This window comes from Malurus melanocephalus, unplaced genomic scaffold, assembly GCF_030028575.1.
Source record: "Malurus melanocephalus ecotype Western Australia unplaced genomic scaffold, MMel_1.1 scaffold_686, whole genome shotgun sequence".
Taxonomy (NCBI): Eukaryota; Metazoa; Chordata; class Aves; order Passeriformes; family Maluridae; genus Malurus; species Malurus melanocephalus.
Genome location: NW_026623918.1, coordinates 24426 through 47871, shown reverse-complemented (window position 1 = coordinate 47871; position 23446 = coordinate 24426). Strand labels below are relative to the sequence as shown.

Sequence of the window (23446 nt, the reverse complement as noted above, 5' to 3'; positions counted from 1 at the left end):
AAATGAAAGTACTGATTTAGTCTGTATGCATTTTCTCTTACCAGTTGCACCTCATCTGTGGCGCCCCATCTGTCCCGCGGTTTCCCACGCACGCCGCTCTACGGGACCGCGGCGGGGGCGGAGGGCGCGGTCTGGGATTAGCGGCGATCGGGCGGGGGTCCCTGCCCGCYGTGGTTTGCATGCTCGAAAACCCTGGGAAACCCGCCTCTGTTTGAGTATCTGAAAAAGTATCTGCAATGGTTACATAAGGTTACTTCATGGGAATAAATAGCTTTTCGGTATGCGCTTTTCTGAAGCGCTTGCGCTTCCTCAATGTAAGTGTTCCCGGGGGTCTTCTTTGATAAAAACTCAAGGTCTTCCTTGCATCTGAACTTTTCAGCTTTTCTCTCGGAGCATGCACGCTTATGGTGTTTCTTGGGCTTTCTGGATTTAACTGGTTTAAATTTTTTATCTTGTGGCTATTGGCTTTACATTTGCTAATTTTTTATTAGTACATCTTGTTGTTTTCCAGTTAGTTATGCTTACCTATTTTTCAACATTATCCGCCTAGTGAGTTTTTGCTTACTTAAGTATTAAACAGCTAGTTAATTACATTTAGCTATTATAGAACGAAATATAATTCAAGTTATATAGATTTTAAAAACTATAAATCAAATTATATGAATATCAAAATACTGTAATTTAAGTTACATAAATATTTTAYAAATCAAGCTACRTAAATATCTTGTAACTTTAACTCAAGTTATATAGGCATCATAGAGGAGGTTTAGGCTGCATATCAGGTAAAGGTTCTTCCCCCAGAGGGTGGTTGGCACTGGAACAGGCTCCCCAGGGTGGCGGTCACAGCCCCAAGGCTGATGGTGCTCAAGGAGCATTTGGACAGCAGTGTCAGGCAGTCCACGARGAGCCAGGAGTTGGACTCCATGATCCCCGTGGGTACTTTACAGCTTGGGGTATTCTATGGTTCTCAAATATCCTGATTCTCTTAATTTAAAAGTGAGTTCTAATGGGATATGGGGGGTAAGTGAAGAGCAAAGCCAGGACTCTTGCACTTTTGAAGAGGTTTGGCTGCAGCAGAAAAAAAAGAAAGGGTATAAATGGCCTAAGGAGCTAAAGCCACTCCTAGAAATCTGTCTGCAGATCCCTTTCATCTGCTGTCCGCACCAGACTGCAAACATGTGAGAACGAAGAGCGTCCAGGTTAAGGGAGGCTGGCTGTGGAAGATGGCTCAGCAGYCTGTGCCGTGGAGAGGACTGTCTGGACTAGCCTGGGACCAGACAAAACAGTTGTTAATGCTGTAACTTGCAAAGGCCAAGATTTTGTGCTGCAACGTGGAGGGGAATTACATCATCTGCCGGGACAGCGCTGTGGGGAAGGAGCGCGTGCGGGGGCGGCGCGTGGCGGTGGGTGACGTGGCCGCTGGCTGCGCGGTCGCGGATTGGCTGCGGCCGAGGCCGCTCCGGGCGGGATTGGCTGCGGCCGAGGCCGCTCCGGGCGGGATTGGCTGAGGCGGATCGGCGGGGCCGCCCCGGAGCCGCTGCGGCGGGCGCGCGCCCCGTCTGTCCCGCGATTCTCTGCGCGCGCTGCTCGGCGGGACCGCCACAGGTGCGGAGGGCGCGGGGACTCGCGGCGCTCGGGAGGGGGGCCCCGCCGCGGTTTGCGTGCTCGAAAGACCCGGGAAACCCGTGCGGTCCGTCGGCTTCCCCTCCGCAGGGAGGCCTCCGAGGGCCCGGCTCTGCCCACCKGTGCTGCTGCTCTACAGCCCCTTTTGTGTTGCGGAACTGATTTAGAGACGGCGTCTGGCAAAATGGACCAACACCGAACTCCTGCAGATACTGCCCTTTGAGGCGCTCGGGCACTCGGAAGGGTTCCGAGGCCAAGACAAGGTGTCGCTCTGCCGCCCCAGGCGGTGCTGCAGTGGGCGCGCTGGCCTGCTGGGATGCGTTCTTGAGGGAAAGGAATCGCATGGTATTTGCTGCTTTGTATTGCCTCTTTGTGCGTATAGCCCRCAGAACGCGGGTGAACCTGTATGCGAGCTGCTCTAAAGACCATGTGAGGTCTTTGGCCAGTTCTTCCAACTGGCTTCCCTTTGGGAAGGTTTCTGGGGTTTAAAGTTGGCACGATGAGCTGCAGATCGATTTTTTTTCCCTTGCAAAAGTTTCAGTTGGTAAGATAGTGAAGCGGTTCGAATAGTAAAAGCTTCTGAATGTTACAGAGGACTTAAAATCTGTGTTGTGGTAACAGCTTGCTGCACGGACATTGTGTGCATTTCCCTTGATTCATCTCTGCTTCTGTGCTTAGTGTTTCACAAAACAGTTCTTWTGATCAGAGTTTGATTTCCAGATTTTTTTTCACTTGTGGAATGTCCTAACACTCTGAGATATTTGCCTTTATATATAAAAACAATGAAAAAARAGTTTATTTAATTTAATCTGCTTACTTCAAATAACTGTGGGCATCCTATGGCTCTGCAGCCAACAGACTGAGAAAACAGTGTTATAGACTGTTGTCGTTCAAGGCACCAGTTTTAAAATTTGACATCTCTGCTTTGGAAGGCAACTAAGTCTCTACACTGATCTGTAACAGCATCTAAATGTACTGTGCTACTTAACATGTTTTTAAAATAATACATGCATGAAAACTAGCTGAYGGTATTGCTTTCTCTGAGCAACAATACAAGGCTAGCTTTAATTATTTAAAGAGATAATAAGAAAACTATATTTTGAAAGGTCATGTTTGGAGACTGCTTTGGAAGAAATATGTTTTTCTGGTAGCGAAAAAATTAATGTTTAAACTGATGCTAGGAGAAATACCTGAGTAATGCATTTTGCATTTTTTAATTGCTTCCTCCAGGTAAGGGAGGAAAGTTTTACTTTTTTTTTCCTTTTTTTAAGTTATTTTTTTTTATTATATTCTTCTTTTTGTATTTGTTTGTTACTGAATATCAGAACCATCCCATGTATGGAAGTGGTGGAAATGCGAGTGGAATGGAAAATAAGAATTGAAATTTCAATCCTTGATTGAGTGAGAGGAGAGAAAGAAGTTTGAGTAGTCTGAAAGAAAGCTTGTATTTTACAGCATACTGTAAACTGTGCTCTGTTCTTTCTGGCAGCATCCATTTCCATTTCATATATTGCTATCTGCTGCTGCTTTAAACCTTCTGTTCCTGTTTTCTCATTAACTTGGTCTCCTTGCCTTTTCTCACAGGCTAGTTTGAATAACATGCTGTTTTTTCTAATCTTCTTCCTTTGGGAGATCCACAATGTCTGACATTTTTTACACCTGCTTTTAGCAAAGTTGTCTCTAGCAAAGGGAAACGGGAGACAATCTTCCAGAAGGACGAGGTTGCTCTTAGTTGCAAGCAGCCCGTAGCGMGGCTGTCCAGTGGTTCTTTGGCAGATCAGTTGGAGCAGTCAATGAGTCGGCACACCTCGATCTGGTCCGTGTAGGCCTATATTTTGTAACAGTGAAGCACCAGGTGAAGGTTATCACTGTAGCAGGAATTAAAGGCCTGACAGGAGAGGTAAGGGGAAGTGTCCAGAGGTGCAACTTCAGGGAAGGTGCCTGTTTCTGTCCTCGGAGGGGCATAGTCATAAAGGGAGCTGAAGAGAAGTGGGCAGTTCCACTCAGGATATTCGTGGTGGAAGGGGTTCTAGATAAATGACCTGGCATTTGCCAGGTCATGTCTGGATTTTGAGCATCTCTCTGAGACACAGCTAAGACCCTCTCGAGAAGACTGTATCTGACAGTAGAGGTCAAGGTGAGGTTTGAGGTGGAAGGCTAAAACAACCAGTTATGAATAGTGGGAATTGTGCAGCTCTGGAGGTGCCTGGTAAGGGTTCAAAGGGGGAAAGTACTAACAGTGCTAACTAGTTAGTAATGTTCCCCAGCCTCTTTAAGCTTGCCCTGTTACGAGAAGGAAGCAGTGAATACTTAGTTGCATGATCTGTTCAGAGTCAATTGTCTGCCTCATCCTGGCAGTGGGCAATATTTCTATTTCACATGAAATACAGAACTGAAGGGATATTGCAGGTTAAGATTATTATTAAAATGCCATTAAATGTAAGCATTACTAGACAAAACAGGAGAAATGTTATCTGCTGGTGGCTCCCTTGTCTAATGTAGAGGTGTATCTTTTGGTAAGGTTTGTAACTGAGGGTAATAAAGGCCCCTTCTGGTATTGATGTACGTGGATACCAGAACTGTCAGCAGTGTAATTGTCCTGGTAATAGCAGACTTCCAGTGCAGTTACTATGAGGTCTCCTTGTCACTACCTTCAGTGGTGCAGGGAAGTGTGTTGAAAGGGAGTAAAGGAAGCAAAGTTTTGTAACGGGGGAAGGAGAGCTTTCGTGGATTAAGTAATGTTTGGGAGAACTAGATTCTTCTTAATCTCGTTTGTTTTCTTGGTAAGACCGGATGCATTACTTCAACTAGATCTGTCATAGGAAATGGCTAATTGTGTATCCCTTGTTTGCCGAGTACTTGGTCTAGTGAATTTTGGAGTTAGGAGAATCCTTAGTGTTTGCATGTTCAGTCAAGGGAACCTAACGCAAAGTGCTTAAAAAATTTGTGTCCTTACTTGCAATCATGGATATGATAGTGCTTAGGGAAAAGTGAATGAGCATATTTCCTATATTGAATAGGGCTGAGATTCATGAGAAATAGAGTAGGTGCTCTATTGTGGAGTGTACAGAGAAGTCCGGATGATACAATCTCTCACTATTTTCTCTTTTTCTTCCAATCTTCRCCATGGACAAAATTAGGACTTTTTTACATTGTGGGTACATTTACTAATAGTGTTTTCCCTTCCCGGGGAGACATGTTTTATTATTTACCTTTGATAAAGATCTGGCAGCAGGTAGGGGAGAGGGGGCCTTCAGTTCTTCTGTATCACAGTCTGTGCGCAAATTCTGCAAAATGGAGAGCAGGCACGAGGAAATTGTATTAAGATTGTGAAGGACAGTGAGGAGTCGGACCTGGGGAGTGGGCGAGGAGAGAAATATGGATGGAAAGTCATTGGTATTTAACCAGTTTTCCCCCTTCCTCCCTTCATTTTAACTTGCAGATATCCTTGATTTGCAGAAGGCATCTCAAAATGTTGTGTCGAGCTGCTCTGAGCCCTATTGTCCGTTGCCCCGGATGGTGCTTTGTGTTACAGCCGCATGCCATCGCTGCCATTTCCCGTTTATGTATGTATGAGAGAAAGCACACATTTCTGAAATGTTGGTCAGTATGTGTCTGGGCATGCCTATGCCCTTTCMTATGTTGAAAGGAAAATCATCTCATTAACATGTTTCAAAACTTAAAACCTGCAAAGTGAACTGCAGTTGAAGCTCTACTTTCTCAATTTTACTTTCTCCCTTAACTCAAAAATATTCAGCTGGATGTCTGAGTTTGTGTATTTTTCATTCTGACATGCATTTCAAGGAAAAAAAAATCAGTTGTAAAAGTACTGCTACTGTCAAAATTCTTTGTTTCAACCTCATACATTCCTGGAAAACAAGACCTGATTATGTCTGCTCCTCTCTCCGCATTTTCAGATTTCTCGAGTAAAGCAAGATGTGAAGCTCAAATTTATTTGGGTTAGATTCAAATGAAAAGATGCACAAAGGAAACCTGAGTGTAAATACATTGGTGCCCTGTAAATAGTTCTTCCCCGAAAACCTAACTTAAGAGAACCATTCAGTGTCCTTTTGAGTAGCGGTCTGAAATAGAAACGGCAAGGATAGATAAACTCTTTTAGATCAAGAGAATAGTTGTTTAGCATTGCATGCAGGATTAATTTCCCACTGGTCTGTGTATTAACAGTTCTCTTTTACTAATAATTACATGAATTACATGTTGACCTCCTGAAAAATCTAAACTTGCTTTTATGAGCCACAGCTCTGTTGATTTCTGTATTTGTAATATTTCCAAATATTCCTTATTTTCTGAAGTCGGCAATTTTCACAGTGCTAACTTTCTCAATGCTGTGAGAGGTTTGTTCCCAAGTATTGGCAGTATCCGACGGTGGAGCGGCTCTTGTCACTTCATCAATTGTTATTTGAAGCTGGAGTGATCATTTATCACAGGTGGTTTTTTTGTTCTCCACTGTTTTCTGTTTGTTCTCTGTGTTTCTTTTCTGTTCTGTTCAGCTCGTGTGTATTTTGAAATTCTGCTTACTTACTCCTGGGAAGCAAGCCTTGCGCAGGCTGTACAGAAGGGTCCGCACTGCCCAATACTTAAGTATGTTTCATTTGTTTCCCTTTCTTTATAAAGGAAGTGAAAATGTTGACAGGTACAGGTTATAAAAACTGGAATGCCTTTAAGTCTACTTATCCAAAACTTGGACCGAATGGCTGTGTCAGTTCCTCCCTGCTTGGCATGTGGAGCAAGTTAACGGGCTTGCATCTCCAGAAGTGTTTGGCATATGTAATGCGGGAGCTGATTTCACGTGTCAGTCCAGTGTAAAATAACTAAGAAAGATAGATTTATGAAACCATAAAGCAAGATTAATGATTAGGACTTTAGTGTGAATTGAATTCTCTGCTTGTTCTATAACTGTTGTCTTTTCTCTTGTTTCTCTGAAACAAAAAATACTTCTTTTCATATACTGGTTATCTCTCAACAGCTATCTTCTCGGAACCTTCTAAACCCTGAAGCCAGGAGAGCTGAAAATAAACTCCTTTCTGGTTATACTGTATCGGTTAGGCAAATATTAAATAGAAGCACTAAATAGTAAGGCACRATGACAGAAAGAACAGTTAAACTGTACTCCTTTGCGCAGTTTTTCCTATGTATTGTAGAGCTTACATTCACAAATATTCCCTCGTGAAAATTAGGGGCAAATGAAACTCCTCTCTAAATTCCATTTTCTTTTTACATGTGTGATTTGTTAGTGCAGCCCTCACGATTAGTCATTTAAGCTTCTTCCATATGTGTAATAAACAAAAGATTTATTTAATTAAAACATTGTTAAATTGCAAGTTTCTCTTTTATGCAGCACAATGTTCATTCCTGTCTTTCTCCAATAACACCAAGACCAGTCACTTTAACTTAAAAATGAATCTATTTTTTATTATAGAGCACCAAAATTAGAAATACCAAACACAGAAAATAAAATCAGGTAATTCTGACCATGGCATAGGATTCAGATTCTGAGTCGTAAAGAAGCCTCTGCATCTTCAGATGATACATTTTTTAGGATTCACTAGAATAAATAGTTGGTTGTAAAACTCTTAGAGCAGTCATCGAGGCCCACGGCCTGACGCTTCGGGACCGCACGAAGCCAAAACACCCTACGAGTGTTTTCCAAAGGCCTCCTGAGYATTGATGGCCTCGGACCGCGACCGCATCTTCAGGAGGCCCGTTCCTGGGCCCGAACACTACTTTGCAACTTTTGAGTTCGTATGTCTGTCGTCCCCTTTTGACTCTCCCTTAGCTGAGCAATGCACAAAAATACCTGGCTTAGAGATGTTGTAAAAGCTGTGTTTGTCTTCTAACAGTCAAACTTTCTGTACTACTGCAGTAGTACAAAGAAAACTCTCTTAACTGTATCTAATGAGGGAAGGCAGAGGAGATTGTAAAAAAGCCTATATAGCTCACATCTCAAGGACAGTTTTAGAAACAATGTCTTTCGGTTTGGTTTTCTAGATTCCCAGAGTCAGAGCTCTGTGATGCATGGGATATTTGCCTTCTGTATGTTAGGGATAGTTAGTACTGCTCAGACATTCCTGTTTCTCACTCTGTTTTGATGAATTGAAAGCTTCTAATTCCCAGTCACTAAGAAGTGTGTATGGTGCAGGGTTATAAGTCTGAATGAAACACTTAAAACCGCATTTTTTTTTTTTCCGCAGACCTTCCTTGCCATAACCAAAGATTAAGGAATGAATCCATCCGTTGCTGGAGCAACATTCCATTTATCACCGTCCCACTCAGTCGCACGCACGGAAAGTCATTTGCACACCGCAGTGAGCTGAAGCACGCAAAGCGGATTGTAGTAAAGCTGGGTAGCGCTGTCGTTACTCGAGGTGATGAGTGCGGCTTGGCCCTCGGGAGGCTGGCTTCTATTGTAGAACAGGTAATTCTCTGGCTGAACATTTGTGATAATTTCAGATACTCATTGATTGTTGCATGGTACAGAAGAGATTGTAGTAAACCATCATAAAATAGTGATGGCTCTTTAAAACTATCTATTAGCCTTTCCTTTTCTCAAGCCCCTGTACTGTAAGACTATAAACCATGGAACTCAGTAAATTGTTTTTTGAAGATGTGGTCGTGATCATGACCATAAGTTAGGCATCCACAGATATTCTTGTTTGCTCTTCTCACCTCTGCCCCATCACCGGTGGGACTGGGAAGAAAGTGGGAAGAGCAAAAGTAAGAAAATTCATGGGTTGAAATAAAGACAGTTTAATGAGGGGAGGAGAAAGGAAAAGAAATCCATGATGCTAAGACAACCACTACTTCCCACAAGCAGACCGATGCCCTGCTAGTCCTTGAGTGTCGGCCACCTCGGAAGACCACCTCCTGCCTTTTGCTATTCTGCAACACCAATTTTATTACCACGCATGACGTTCTATGGTGCGAAAAGTCTCCTTGGCCAGTGAAGCTCAGCTGTCTCAAATATGTCCTCTCTGAACCTTATGCCCAGTTGCTAGGCCTGCCTTCTGGGATGGGACATAATGGAACAAGGAAAGCCTCGATGGCCGTGTGAGTGCTACWCGGCGTGGGGGAAAGATAATGCTCTGCTGCTATGCAAGCACCATTTAGCTATAGGCAAAACATTGCAATATTATCGAAACTCTTAGAATGGAAATCCAAAAAGCGGTACCATATGGACCCCCATAAAGAAAGTTGGCCAAACCCAGCATAGAGGGAGACACTTGCACAGTGAGATTTTCATGCAATAGGTAAGATGTGGCTGGGGCATTAGTTGTCTCTAGGTATCACAGCACTTTCAAAAAGGTGGCACTGAAGTACGCGAACTCTGCAAAACGAGCGAACCCTTCTCGGTCACCTGAGCGCTCGCAGACTTCCTCCAGAGAAAAACTGATGGGACCGGCTCCCGTATTTCTTCTCCAAAATGAAACGGTTATCTTGGTGAACCCCAGACTTTCTGGGAAGTTAAGTAAGCGCAATGTATTACATTCACGTAAGACACTTAGCTTTGGGGCTTTGAAAGGAATCTGGCCAGATGCATGTACGGAGGAAGTAATCAAAAGCTTTACTATTGAGAGTCGGCCTGTTCACTTCTAGATTTCAAATTACTGTACGATAGTAGCTTTGGGAATGCACGCATTTGAGCACGTTGCTGTCATAAAAGCCAGTATTGTGAAAAGAAGGTTTGACAGAAGTTTAAGCTTGCATACACTCCTTGGCATAGCTTCCAAGTGACCTGTAAGGCATGCAGAAGTATCTTAAAGGGCGGTTGCCTTGCTTGGCAAATCCATGGATAAAGCGAAACACTTGTGTCAGCAGGAATTGGTGAGCGTAAGGTTATAGTAGCCAGAACCGTCTTGCTCACACCCATCGCCAGGCCCTATTTCTTATTTCTTATACTTACAGGTCTCGATGCTGCAAAATCAGGGCCGAGAGATGATGATTGTCACCAGTGGGGCCGTAGCTTTTGGAAAGCAGCGGTTGCGTCACGAGATCTTGCTTTCTCAGAGTGTGAGGCAAGCACTTCATTCGGGCCAGAGTCAGCTTAAAGATATGGTGAGAGGCTGGTGGCACTCCTGCTTTTCCTTGAATGTTGGATACTACCCATTTGAGTCAGTGCCTGACAGCTGCTCTTTGTCTTTGTAGGCTATTCCGGTCTTGGAAGCCCGAGCCTGYGCAGCAGCTGGACAGAGTGGACTGATGGCTCTGTACGAAGCCATGTTTACACAGTACAGCATCTGTGCAGCTCAAGTAAGGTGTTCCTTCTTTCCTATACTTACTTGCTACTTTTGGGCTTATTATTGCCACATAAACGGTAGCTTTTTCACTTAGAAACAGTGTCTTGCTAAGTATTTCTGTAATGGAGTTACCTATTGTCGAGATAAAATGAATGTGCTTTTTCTGTTTGGAGTTTAGGTGTGTCCTGCTCTTTTATAGCAGGGTGGGTCTGTCAAGGTCTCTTCACAAAAGCTGAAGTGCGTGGTCCAAAGTGAGGGCTTAAAAACCAGGTGGCTAAACTACCACACATTCCGTAAAGCCGATGGAAATGCGTACGAMCGCTTCAGAACTTACCGTCCTATCTGCTCTTTGAACCTTCCCGACTCGGAGATGATGGTATCCTTGGCCGGGGTCTTATACCTACTGCTGCAACAGTATCAATTGAACTAAATTGACTTCTGCTCACTTCAAGTAGGAACACTACAGTGGGAGGAAAAACTGCAAGAGCAGCATCTCGAGTCATCTGCTGAATTGTCTAGGGTCTTAGTAGTTACCATTGGCATCTATGTTCTGATTACGATCTTTTTGTCTCAGTTCATTCCTGGAGCATGTGACCTATCACGTTGAGATAGGCTATTGTAGGCTTCACTGGAATAAACCTGATGATACTGTGGAAAGAATATTTCTCGCTTCGATTCTTTTAAATGTGGCTTTTGTTTCCTTAGTGACCCAAAGGCATGACTGCTCTGTTATGACACGTTAAGGCATGGGTTTATATCACGTTCTCGTAGGAAAGGTGGTAGGCTAAGTAGTTTCTTTCTTCCTTTTAGATATTAGTCACCAACCTGGATTTTCACGACGAGCAGAAGCGTCGCAACTTAAATGGAACGTTACACGAGCTTTTAAGGATGAATATCGTCCCTATAATTAACACTAACGATGCAGTTGTTCCACCTCCAGAGCCAAACAGTGATCTGCAGGGGGTAAATGTGGGTAAAGTATTGCAAGGGGGAGGGCCTTCTGCTTGCAGATGGTACGGCACTAATGTGTACTTGACTAATGTCATAACCGGGGACCTTTGAAGTCTACAGCAGAGAAACAAAGATGCAGAATCAGTATGCGTACAGAGGGTACGGGAAAACTGCGTCGACTTGTCTGTATTTGGCATGATGCAGCATTGCGGGATGAAAGCAGGGCAGATACAGTGCACTCTACTAGAAGTGAGCATGCCTAGTTCGGTTTTTCATTGAGTAGCCGAAGTTGAAAGATACTTCTGCAGGTCATCTAATCCGGCAACTGCTTTAAAGCAGCGTTAGTGCCTCTTGCGCTGTCACCGGGCACCGAGGTGGAGAACGCAGCTACCGATCACACTCCTCGTCATTTTGATACCACTTTGCTAAAACGTACACACTTTGATACAAGGATCACGTTTGAAGTTTCYAGTGGGTGTGAACAAAGTAGCTCAGAAGGACTTTTTTGTTAGCACTGAGTTAGATTGCTTTTTTATTGGCACCAAATATATATTAGTTCGTCACGCTATTTGCGCTTATGATACACGTGTGTTGCAGGTAATTAGTGTGAAGGATAACGACAGTCTGGCAGCACGATTGGCTGTGGAAATGAAAACTGATCTCCTGATTGTTCTTTCAGATGTAGAAGGTTTGTGAGTAATTTCTTTTAATGTTTYCTTTTAGGGAAGCACATCAGACTGTCGAGCCAACCTCTTTTCTTTGATCTCTTCAGTTTATCTCTTTCACAGGGACAATTGCAATGTACTACAATAACTTCTTAAGGCCTATACCCAGTGTTGATGCTGTGGCATAAGCCCAAGACTGTCTGACACACTGTTGAGTCTGGGTGGGTGTGTACACACGTGAACCTGAGACTTGTTCCAGAGCCCAGAATACTACGTGTACTGTGGTACTTCTGTTAGCTTCTCAGAATTATAAGATAGTCAGGATTAGTGTGCAGGATAAAACCTGTGTGTTTTAAATCGGGAGTATAAACCGAACGCTATACTACAATAGTTTTTTTCTTCTGGCAGCAGGTTCTGTCAGTGAATTACTGGCATATTACAAGTTCTGGTCATTGTTTTCCAGATACCTGGATCTTGCTAGCTTTTTCTGTCTCCCTTACTTTTGGCTTACACCACTCTAGTCTTCTGAGCTGTGCTGTTGTGAAATAAGCCTATCAGCGATGGTTGTTGATTTTTTTGATGGATGTTCCTTTTCCAGAGAGGGGAGGCTAGTGGGAGCAGTTTCAGATCAATGCAGTCCACGTCACCCAAGTCACATTGTCTTTCCATCTTCTCCGGATGGGTTTATTTCAGTAGATCCCGGAGTTCGGCACATGCTCGAGGCCTTGTGAAGGAGGTGTCTTTCCATAAGCATGGTTTCTTTTAGCAGATGCAACTGGTTGCATGATTGATTCTAGTTGAAATGACTGTCTGAGAACGCTGTCATAAAAGCAATAATCGAAACAGCTTGCAAAAAAAAAAAAAGCAAACGGGCACACTCGTGCTCCAGGCTTATTCATTCAATGTGACGACTTGTTTGTAGAAGATGCGTGTCCTCTACTTCCCAAGCTATCGATGGTGGACACGGGTAAACTGCGCTTGTGCTCTCCAATTTGTCRTGTCAGTGTTTGTTCACGTAGAATTTCTGAGAAGTGCGGTGGTAGAGTTGAAGTTAATGGTGGTGGGTAAACAGAAGTGTAATTTAACTCCCAAGTGTGGTTACATAAAATTACTTGATTTTTAAAAATATTGATAAGAGTATGTTTTTGTAGTGTTGTGTTCTTAGCAGAATTCAGTAGTTACCCTTTTTACAAGTTTCTGATTTGCCTGTTTTCTCACTCTGCAACCCACCGTGCAAGAATATAATCTGAGGCTTTGGTGACGAGGACTATTCTTTGCCTGTTCAGGGGGGCACTTGTAAGCCTTGATTTTGAATGGCTGAAAGCTGCAAACTGTCTCAGATCTCAACCGAATGTCATTGCCTCCCAGCTTGCACGCTGCTATTCAGCATGTGGATTTTTTCTTTCTTATATTTTAGGCTTTCAATAAACCTATAGCTTTTGGGTCTGCCAGTTAAGTGTTTCATGCTTTCAGTCCCACACAAAAAGGGTTTGGTGGAAGTTTTCAATCCTATAAAGCAGAACACAGCTTTTTAGTTTTATGTTGACTGTTCTGGTTGGTTTTGGTCTTCTTTTATGGGCAATCTTTGGACATGAGGGTGTATAACTGATTTTTATTGTTTATTTCAGGACTCTTTGACAGCCCTCCAGGCTCTGATGATGCAAAGCTCATCGATATATTCTACCCGGGAGACCAGCAGTCCGTGACATTTGGAACCAAATCCAGAGTGGGAATGGGCGGCATGGAAGCCAAGGTAGAAATACGTAACATTTGTTTCGTGTTTGGTAGGCGAGGGAGCTAGATGAGATATGCTCTCTGCTGCTCTTCAAATGGATTTTGATAGTCCGCAGAAGTTGGCAGGCAGGAACCTTAGGAATTCACTAAAAGGAAATGCGGGTTCACTGAAAAGGGTAAATGAGCCGTGGCAGAACCAAATGGAATGTAAGTCAGCAATACGCCCTTTGCGCGAAGCTGGTCAGCCGTGGCTTGGGTTGCATTAGAAAGAATGTAGCCAGGAGGTTGAGGAGAACTTTCAGCTACTCCGCACCAGTGAAACCGCATCTGTGGAGTTGTGTCAGCATGAAATTTGGGCAACTGTGAAGCAGTTGATGGTCTTCTGGTAGCAGAGCTTGATGCAATAGGCCTACGTGACATTTGMATCTGGTAGTGAACAGAGATACTGTATTCTGTAATACCAAGTACTGTAATACAAAATTGTAGAACTGTATTAGGAAAGCATAATAGTGAGTAAGCAGAGAAGCTTTTGCAATTAAATAAATGACACATAGAGTTGTGGATAATATTGCCTCTATCTCCATTGGGAAGTGAAATTAAAGGAACCACCGGCAGTACTTCTTCAGCAGGTACCATCTGCGTTTATGTTTTTTTTTATTTTGGCACGAACTGATGAAATGCTGAAGGAGGATAGATTTCAGAGAAACCATGTTGTGCTCAAGTATGTGGGAGGTGGCTAATCTTAGGGCTCATCAGTCCTAATGGATTTCAAAGGACCCTTACTAATAAGCTAATCCTAATGTAAACTTAAAATACTGCCTTAGCACTAAGCAAATTTCAGTATTCCAGCACTGAGGTTCAGAAATTCACAAAGTGTGTCCAGTGTTCTTGGAAAGTGTAAGTGATCAATCTGGACATCAAAGCTGGCCAAGAAGTCTTGTTTAGAGTGGTGATACAAATAACAAGTTAATCTCTTGGAGCTGACTCTATCCTTTGCTGTAGGTGAAAGCAGCTCTGTGGGCCCTGCAAGGGGGCACCTCTGTAGTGATTGCAAATGGAACCCACCCAAAGATCTCCGGTCATGTCATTACAGACATTGTAGAAGGGAAAAAAGTCGGAACTTTCTTTTCAGAGGTAAAACCTGCAGGTGAGTACAGAGGTAGTGTGTACCTTGAGAGTTGTAGAGATTTCCTGAAAAATTAGAGWTAAAATTTGTCTAGACCTGTGCAATAACTGGGAAATCATCCTCTGCTTGAAAAATTGGTTTTGAAAGGTATTTTCTAAAGTAAGGACAGAAATTGTTGAATTCCCTGCACTCCTTCCCTCCAGCTGATAAAATGCTGCATCATATTTCGATTTGAAGAATGAAGTGAGTAGAGTAGAAATTTTGTCTTTTGCAGTGTTAGAAACTATGATCAAGTATCCATGGTTTCAGTGTGAAAATATGGACATTGAATGCGCCTCTGAACTAAGGTAGCGTTTAGGTTTATTTTTTATCATAAATTTCTTTTACAACCTAGTCTTAGTCTATCATACCATATTCTGGTATGATAGGTAGGAATGTTTTCCTGCCACTGCATTGCTGTAACTGCATAGCAGCTGCTGGATAAAATCAAACCAAAGATCTGCGACCCTTGAATAGGAGCAATACTTTTGAATTGCACTTTAAGCAAAATGAATTTCTTTATGTGTAATAATCCTTAGTGGATTTCTCGTATATATATGTCAAGTCATCCTTTGAACCCACTCAGTGTCATTATGGTCAAGAGCCTTTTTGGTTAGCCCTGCTATAATAAATGGGTATGAGCGGAAAAGCTTTCATTCTTGCGATCCCATTCCGAATCACTTACATATATGGAAAATAGCAAAAGTCTGTCCCTGCAGACTGTTGCGGTGTTTACTCCAATCTCTCTTTGTCTTCTGTCTCCCAAATCCCACACTTTGGAAATTCAAGTAACTTTAAAAAATCGAGTATGTTTGCTTACATACGTCCTTTTTCTCAAAGAACAGTAATACTTTGCGAAGCATGATGTCACTTCAAAACGCTGGTTTAAGATGTTTTAAATAAGTCTGATTAATCTTATGTCCACAAGTTCTTTCCTAACATTTCTTGCTATACCTCTCTGTAATTTCTACTCTGGCGACTTCCATGGGATCCTTCTTAAATGGAAGTTGGGTTGTATTTAACCCTTTCCAAGTCACAGGATTTACAGGCTATTTCGGGAGAGTTGAAAATGACGCCTCAGTTAATCCGTGAGCTACTTCTGAATTCTTTGCAGAAACACTATCTAAACACGGTGACTTTGAAACAGAAACACAGACAACGTGTTTTATATCATTTCATCACCTCGCTCCTAAAATGCATACAAGGAAAGGCTGAGGGACAGCAGTTGTTCTGTGAGCTGCTACTAGGGCTTTGGCTTCCGCTGTTGTTTGTGTTCTTATGCGTACATTTCTCAGCTGGATGCTTCAACTTCTCAAAGTTTGCCTCTTTTCTTCAGTAGCCTCCTATGCCCTAGAGACTTAGCTGTCCTGTTGTTCTTCTGCCCTTCATCAAGTCTTCTTGATGCATGCTGCTGTGACAGAGGAACATAATCTTTGTGATGACTCTTTATGTAGGAACTATAACAGGATTTTTGCATTAGGTACAGACTTTTCTGTCATAGTGCACAACTTTTTTCTCAAATTTGTCTGTTTAAAACCGTACTGGCCTTTGTGCTCAGAACAAAGAATTGGAAGACGATAGGGCCAGTGCTCACTTCTGCCTATCCCGTTACTTTGCCTGCATAGAATATTTTTGGGKTTTTTTTGCAGGCCCTACAGTAGAACAGCAGGCTGAAATGGCTCGAGCCGGTGGCAGGACCTTGGCAGCTCTGCAGCCTGAACAGGTGACAGAACAATACGGCCAGCTTGTTAAAACTATGCACGAGCGGCAAGTTTTGCAACACTTTATAACATAAGCGGGGACAAGAATCTATTATTTGTGTACCAGATCCATTATTTGTAGGGTAGCGTACTAAAAGATGAAAAAAGCAAAAAGATCACGTACCTCGGGGCTCCGAAGTAATACATGCTTTTGTTCGGGGTTTATGAAAACTTCAATAGCATCAAATAACAAATTGAAGTGAATTGTGATCAGAGCTACTGAGGAATTGACTGGAATAACTTGCTCCATTCGCATCTGTGTGGAATTTAACATACACCATGTATACAAAAGCAGAGCTGTAAAGAATTACCGCTATACAACTGAGTGGATGTGATGTGGCACAAGGTGCTCTTAAAGGAAGGACGTGATTTTGGTGAAGAGCACCAGGAAGGAAAGCGAGATAATAAAAAGCAAAGTAAAGGTTAAAGCGGTGTTCATTTTTTTTTCAACGCGATGCAGGCTGCAAAAATCAGCTGGCCAAGTATTGGGAGAGTTAGGATAGTGAGAGGATGTGGTCAGCATGAATAGGGACTAGGTGTCGAACTGCGTGGACTTTGAGTAAGAAGTCAGTTCAGAAACTGTTTTCTCTTTCAGAGAGCRGAGATTATTTATCGTCTTGCTGATTTACTAACGGACCAGAGAGAAGAAATTCTCTTGGCAAACAAAAAGGACTTACAGGAGGCTGAAAATAAAGGTACTGTTTCAAATCCTACTACGGTAATACTATCACCTTGAACCTCTCTGGGCTTTGACAAAAATGAGCAGAACTAGAATCTTTTATCATCTAGGATTGGGTGGTATGACTGACACAGATTAGCGAACCCAGGAGTTTGAGGGCTTGTCAGCGTGAACAGCTGCAGCTTTCTCCATTGCTCAAAACGGATGCTTTCATCAGAAAAGATACCGTGGCAGTGCAAAACATCAAGTGGTATATTGTAAAAAAAATAAAAGAATGGAACAAATATCTGTGTTACCATTGTGCATAAAGTGAATATTTTCTGTGCCGCTTAATGTAGTGTTTGGTTCCTGAAGGGAAGGCTATCTATACACGTAAATTGATGCTCTCCGAAGAGAACCGTGTCCCCTTCTGATTGAGGAAGGTTCTCTTCAGGTGGCTCAGATGAACCCCATTCTTCTGTGTTAGATTGATGCAATCGCTGAGAAGCTGAAAATAAGAYGCGTACGTATCAGCGTAGCAAACGTACGAAAAGGACTCATCGTGAATCGTAAAACTCTGTGGAAGGCACTACCGATCAGAGTATTTGAAGGGTCGTTGCTGGGTTTAGCTTACTGTTTCAACATGTTCAAACCAGAAAATTCTGGTAGTTTTTGCTCAGTCTGCACAGAAATGCTATGCATGTGTCTGTGCTTTGGCGTTTCTGTTTGTAAAACTGAAAGGGGAAAGTACTGCCTGGACCTTCTAGAAATACTGCAAAGGTAGAAATTTTAAGAAATTCAGTCATGCATTCAGTACATGAAATAGGACAAACGTTACCTTTGAAAACGTGGTGGGTGAAATCATCATTCTATTTGAGGGGTTTTATTGTGACTACCGGACTTAATGCTGTGCATTTTTAATCTTGGGTAGAATCCTTGCTAAAGTTGGAAAATACCTTAATTGTCCTTAGGTTCAGCATTCATTTAAGTTACTTTTGCTCGAGCGTTAGAAGACCAATTTATCTCCAGCACAACTTTTCCTTTCTTTTAGGGAGATTGGCACTCCCTTTGTTGAAACGCCTAAGTCTGTCTACTTCAAAGCTTAACAGCTTGGCTATTGGTCTGCGTCAGATCGCAGCATCCTCACGAGACAGCGTCGGCCGTGTAATTCGACGAACTCGAATAGCAAAAGACCTGGATTTGGAGCAGGTGACGGTGCCCATTGGCGTCCTTCTCGTGATCTTTGAGTCTCGTCCCGACTGTCTTCCGCAGGTACGTAAGGAAGGCAGACTACGCTATTGGGTACTTCTGTTGGTGACCAAGTAGGAGACTACAAGAAGTATTTTTTTTCAAAGGACGCTTGCCTGGATTAATCTACAATTGATTTTTGGCACTCCTGTTTTGTATACAGAGATGTTTTTGGAACTTGCTTTTGCAGGGTTCTGGTAATCAGGCCTGGGGTTTTTTGTTGTTTTTTTTTTTTTTTTTTTTTTTTTATGGTCGTTTTGGGTGGGTTTGAGCTTTTTGCCAGAGGAGGAGCTGTGTTTTTTGCATTTTTTTGTTAAACCTGACATACAGAAGGAGTTATCTTACATTCAGATGATGCAGTTTCTGCATGCGTCTTGATGAGTGTGCGTTCAGTGCCTGACTCATAGCTTGGGAGGCTTCTCCTGATGTGCATTTATGTGGCCTTGCTGTACGCATCTGAACCGCAGGCTGGCATTAAACAGAAACGGTCTAATGCAAATGCTGTAGCTTTTAGAAATACATGACTAAAAAATTTGAAATAGGCTGAGCACAGAAAGCACAGAAAGCTTTTCTATGGGTTTCCTCAGATGATAAACATGGGAGTGAGGATGATGCCGGACCTCTCATCTCAAATTTCTTTTTTTCTCCACATTGAGAGCAAGTTGTCTATTTATGATTGCTGTTTTAGACAGCGTGATGAAAATGTTCTGCCCACTCATAGGAAGAGCTTATTTGCCACTCTCTGCCGGATTGGTTAGGGACAGGAGTTCTTGCTCCTAGAATTATTCTCCTTGGGGTAATTGCCCACACAGCTACAGGATTCACATCAAGCCCTATGTTCATAGTTTCCTCTGACTTGTTCTCTGCAGTCTTCCTCTGGCAACAGTATCCTGAAAGCTCAAGTTTGTTCCTGAAAAACTAGGACATTTTATTTCTGGAGTTAAATGTGCTGCTACCAGTAATGGTTTTTTGGAGCTGTAAAAGGAAGACTGTAGATGAATATTGAGTAAATAAACTGAACCAAAAATTGTCTGTTTATTTTGTGGSTATGATTGTGACAGAGGAATCAGATTATACTTAAGGGTTGGCTTTTTTTTTTCCCTGTAATAAACTCCTTTGACAGGTCTCTGCTTTGGCCATAGCCAGTGGAAATGGCTTATTACTTAAAGGAGGGAAAGAGGCAGCGCATAGCAATCAAATCCTTCATCATCTGACGCAAGAAGCCCTTTCTGTTCATGGAGTCAGAGATGCGGTGCAACTGGTAAGTGCCTAGAGTTGAATCGACTAAAAAGTACGGGCAAAACTTGAGAGTTCAAATTGTAAATCGTTTGTGTTACGACTACCTCAGGTGAACACAAGAGAGGAAGTAGAAGATCTCTGCCGTTTGGATAAGTTGATAGATCTTATCATTCCACGTGGTTCATCGCAGCTAGTCAGGAATATCCAGAAAGCCGCTAAGGGAATCCCAGTGATGGGACACAGCGAAGGGATCTGTCACGTGTATGTTGACAYGGATGCCAGTGTTGAGAAGGTCACACGAATAAGTAAGCTGTGGGAGGGTGACTTGAATCTCATGGGTGTAACTGAGCTGTGGAGTATGCGATGTAGTTATGGTCATTTATCATTTATATGCTATTCAAAATCTTTGTTGTAAATGTTATGTAACCAATATCTTCTCTTAAACCTCAGTCAGAGATTCAAAATGTGAATATCCTGCTGCCTGTAATGCTCTGGAAACTCTCTTAATTCATCGAGACTTGCTGAGAACCCCATTGTTCGATCAGATCATAGACATGCTGAGAGTAGAGCAGGTTAGTCACCGGTTACTCGCGTTTCGGTCCGTGGGTTTTGGGTTTTGCGGGTGTTTTTTTGTCTTCGCACTTTAGATGCATTCGGTCTGGCTGGTGTAGCCCCTGTTTATACGGCATAGCATTTTAGTTACCCTTTCGTGCCTTTGTACGTATAAATGAACTTTGCTTCTCCGCGCATTGTCAAGTTTCTCTGCAGAAATGATCTACGGCCTGTTACTGGGATACTTTTGCTATATACTTCCTTGTATATAGCAGAAGTAATCTTCCGCCTTATGAGAGCATGTACACAACCCTCTCTCTAGCCTTTCAAATTCAGCCAGATGCAACGCCTCTTCTTCTTGAATCTATTCATTTGGCTTCTTACCCAAGCAAATTCCCTTCCTGTTTTCATCCTTTCTGAATTTGCTCAATACCTGTGTTTTTTAAAATTTTCCTCTCSTGTGCCCTTTATTCCCACCCATTTTCCCTTCCGATGTGTCGAAGGAACGTCAGAAGGTTAGTACGCCAATCAATTGTCTACATGCTAGCAATGCTTTTTCAGTCAAGGTAGCAAGGAACCTTTTGGTTTGAAAGATAGCTTGATAAATGAAGAAAAGAGGAAGAAGAAAGGGAACAAAGAGAAGGAAAAAACATGATAAAAAAATAAACCGACCCCAAAACAAAACAAAACAATCCACCACCCCTCCRAAACACCCACACGGCAATTACTTGCTATCTGCCTCAAACAAACCAATGCTCAGCCAGTCTCGGAGCAATGCCTACCTTGTTCAAAAACCCCTTCCCCTCAGTTTATATTGCTGTGCATATGRCACGGAATACCCCTTCGGTCGGTTCTGGTCAGCTGTTTGCTACGTCCCCTCCCGACTTCCAACACACTCCCGACCTTTTCACTAGGGGGACAGAGATGGTGGGAACCGGGGGAAGAGAGGGCCTCGATGCTGTGCAAGCTCTATTTGGCAAAAGCCAAAGCATCAGTGTGTTTTTAACACCTTTCAGTCCCAAGTCCAAAACATAGCACCACGGAGACCGCTATCCATCCCACATTGTGCACAAGAAGCCGCACTTCCATCTGGAAGGCTCCGGTACCGTCAGTAAACACAAACAAAATGTTTCTGGTATTGCAGGTGAAGATTCATGCTGGCCCAAAGTTTGCATCTTACTTGACATTCAGCCCTTCAGAAGTGAAATCTCTGCGCACAGAATACGGGGACCTGGAGTGCTGTATTGAGGTGGTAGACAGCGTTCAAGAGGCCATTGAACATATCCACAAGTATGGAAGTTCCCATACAGATGTTATTATCACAGAAAATGGTTAGTGACCAGGCTCCTTCCTTAAGCTGCTGTTTTAGTTTGACTGCTAACTCCGGGCATTAGTGTAACTAACTGCACTGCAGCAGTTCTTCTGGGTGTGTGCTGCATTGTAGTTCCCAAACGTTACTTGCAACAGCAATTGAGTTTAGGATTTTTCATTATGTGGAGCAATTCCATGTTTGAGACTAATGGAGAGCTGACTGTACCTTAACTGTCTCAGCTGGAATGTCAAAAGCTGTTTGGGGCAGCTGTTCTTTCACCCTGGTCATGCAATTAAATCCCTCCTTGAAAGTTCTGTTTTATGCTGTGTTTATTGGAATATGTGATTATTCTGTATGTAATGGATTTTATTTTTGTCTCTGTCTCTTTACCAGAGAAAACAGCAGAGTTTTTTCTCCAGCATGTGGATAGTGCATGTGTTTTCTGGAACGCCAGTACCCGATTCTCCGATGGCTACAGATTTGGACTCGGTAAGAGGGAAAATACCGTGGGGATGTGACTGCAGAATTTGGCGGTGTGTGAAAAGCGTGGCAGTATGAACCCTGAGAGATAGGGTCAGGCTTTTATTTTACCATCTAATAAAAGGTTTTGAGGAAAGGTACTGTTCAAAAAGTTTAAGCTTAGAAATTTCATCCACAAAAAGATGTTTTGGATGCTTTGAAGATCTAGTCAATTGCAGTAAAGTATGCCACATGCATATAGTGATAGAACAACACAATAGAGGATCTGAAAATGCTGAATGGTTTTCTTTTTGTTTCTCTTTCTAATGATGCTGTAAATAACGCAATGCTTTGGTCCTGCCGGGCAGACTAAGCCCACTGTCCTGTCCAGCGTGCCGGTCCCGCAGCATTAAGGAACGAAGGGCACGAACCAAACTGAGTATCCATTGCTTAAATAGGCAGGTGCACTTGCTGTGCAGAAATGAGTGCAGAAGGGAAACAATCTTTCCTGAGGCGGAAAATCAGAAGTCTCTGCTACACACTATTACTGTGTCAGCTGGAACGTTTGGTGTTCCGTGTGATTAAAAAATTCTAGTTAAGGTCTTACAATATCAACGTGATAGAAAAGGACGTAGGATTTTTACTGGTTTAGCTTTTATTTTATTTTAAGGATTATGCCCTCAGATCAGTCTAAGATCAGTGTAAGAGATACCTCTTCTCTCTTGCATCTTTTTTTCTGAAAGTAACTGTAGCAGCCAAGAGTATAAACATTGCAATTTGTAATGTAATAATTAACCTCTTCGAGCTTCTCTATCTGATAAACGGAACTGCTGTTTGCAGAGGAGCAGAGAATGGCAGGTCCTYGAAAGGCAGGCAGCTTTTTTACAGGGAGGTGCAAAACCATTTAGTATGCAGTGAACATTATCAGAGGATTAACTACTTTTATCTTGGGTGTTTCCTACAGGCGCCGAAGTGGGAATTAGTACTTCGCGTATCCACGCACGCGGACCGGTTGGAATCGAAGGACTCTTAACTACGAAGTGGTTGTTAAGGGGGGACAATCACGTTGTTTCTGACTTTTCGGAGCACGGGAGCATGAAGTATCTTCATGAGAGCCTCCCTCTCCCTCAGAGAAACGCCAGCTAAGAATGTCGGGGGAGAAAACCCAGGGGTATAATTATTTCCTGGAGATGTTCAGGCTTCAGGATAATCTCTGGTGAAGGAATTTGTTTTTCATCTTCAGAAACATTGTCCTTGGTCATTGTGCAGTACAATGAGTACAAAATTATCCCATTGATGAGAATTTCCCAACACACACCTTTCAGTTTCCTTAGATAGTATCTGCAAACTGACCTCACTTCTCCCAGAGACAGATTTTTTTTCAAATCATACAGGTAACATAAGGAAGGATTTCAGTATTGACTACATTGTTTTTTGTTATCCCAATTCTCATAGTAGCAAATATGTTTGGTGGTGGAGCATAATTTTTTTTTCTCTAAGTCTTTGTTTTATTTAAGTATCTGTTGTGAAGAACAGACTGAATAGAGAAAATTAGTTTGATTTTGAAGATATTTTTCTTCCGTCTTATCATCATTGCATCTCTTGAAAGCCAGAAAGCTTTATCCGTACTTTGTGTGTGCTCAGTCTTAAGATAGGAGGACAGATGTTCCAAATGTATAGTAAGCTTTGGACCAAGAAACCTTTTATATCTAATTCTTTGTATTGTTGACTCTTGTACATAAATAACAGAATTGTCTGCTACATTAATGTTGTTATCTATTTGTACCAAAGGTTTATTTTTCTTTGGTTGTATAGAAAACTTATT

The 23446-nt window shown here is 42.5% G+C and overlaps 1 protein-coding gene across 3 annotated transcripts; it reads left to right on the top strand.

The window, feature by feature from the left end:
- The first annotated feature begins 1521 nt into the window (after positions 1–1521).
- On the top strand, positions 1522–22790 carry ALDH18A1 (aldehyde dehydrogenase 18 family member A1). 3 transcript variants are annotated; one of them, XM_057384109.1, is made up of 18 exons: positions 1522–1605; positions 5066–5189; positions 7836–8059; positions 9547–9696; positions 9787–9891; positions 10689–10847; positions 11427–11517; positions 13123–13247; positions 14231–14375; positions 16043–16116; positions 16749–16848; positions 17863–18083; positions 19183–19320; positions 19408–19603; positions 19749–19870; positions 20995–21181; positions 21556–21651; positions 22586–22790. In XM_057384109.1, exons 2-18 carry the CDS (start codon positions 5096–5098, stop codon positions 22765–22767), a joined length of 2409 nt encoding a protein of 802 aa, XP_057240092.1. In that variant the 5' UTR covers positions 1522–1605; positions 5066–5095; the 3' UTR covers positions 22768–22790. The 3 variants fall into 3 exon arrangements, with proteins under 3 accessions (XP_057240092.1, XP_057240091.1, XP_057240090.1); XM_057384108.1 differs by lacking the exon at positions 1522–1605 and adding an exon at positions 1612–1968 and having other exon boundaries at positions 10689–10841; XM_057384107.1 differs by lacking the exon at positions 1522–1605 and adding an exon at positions 1612–1968.
- Positions 22791–23446: the final 656 nt, after the last annotated feature.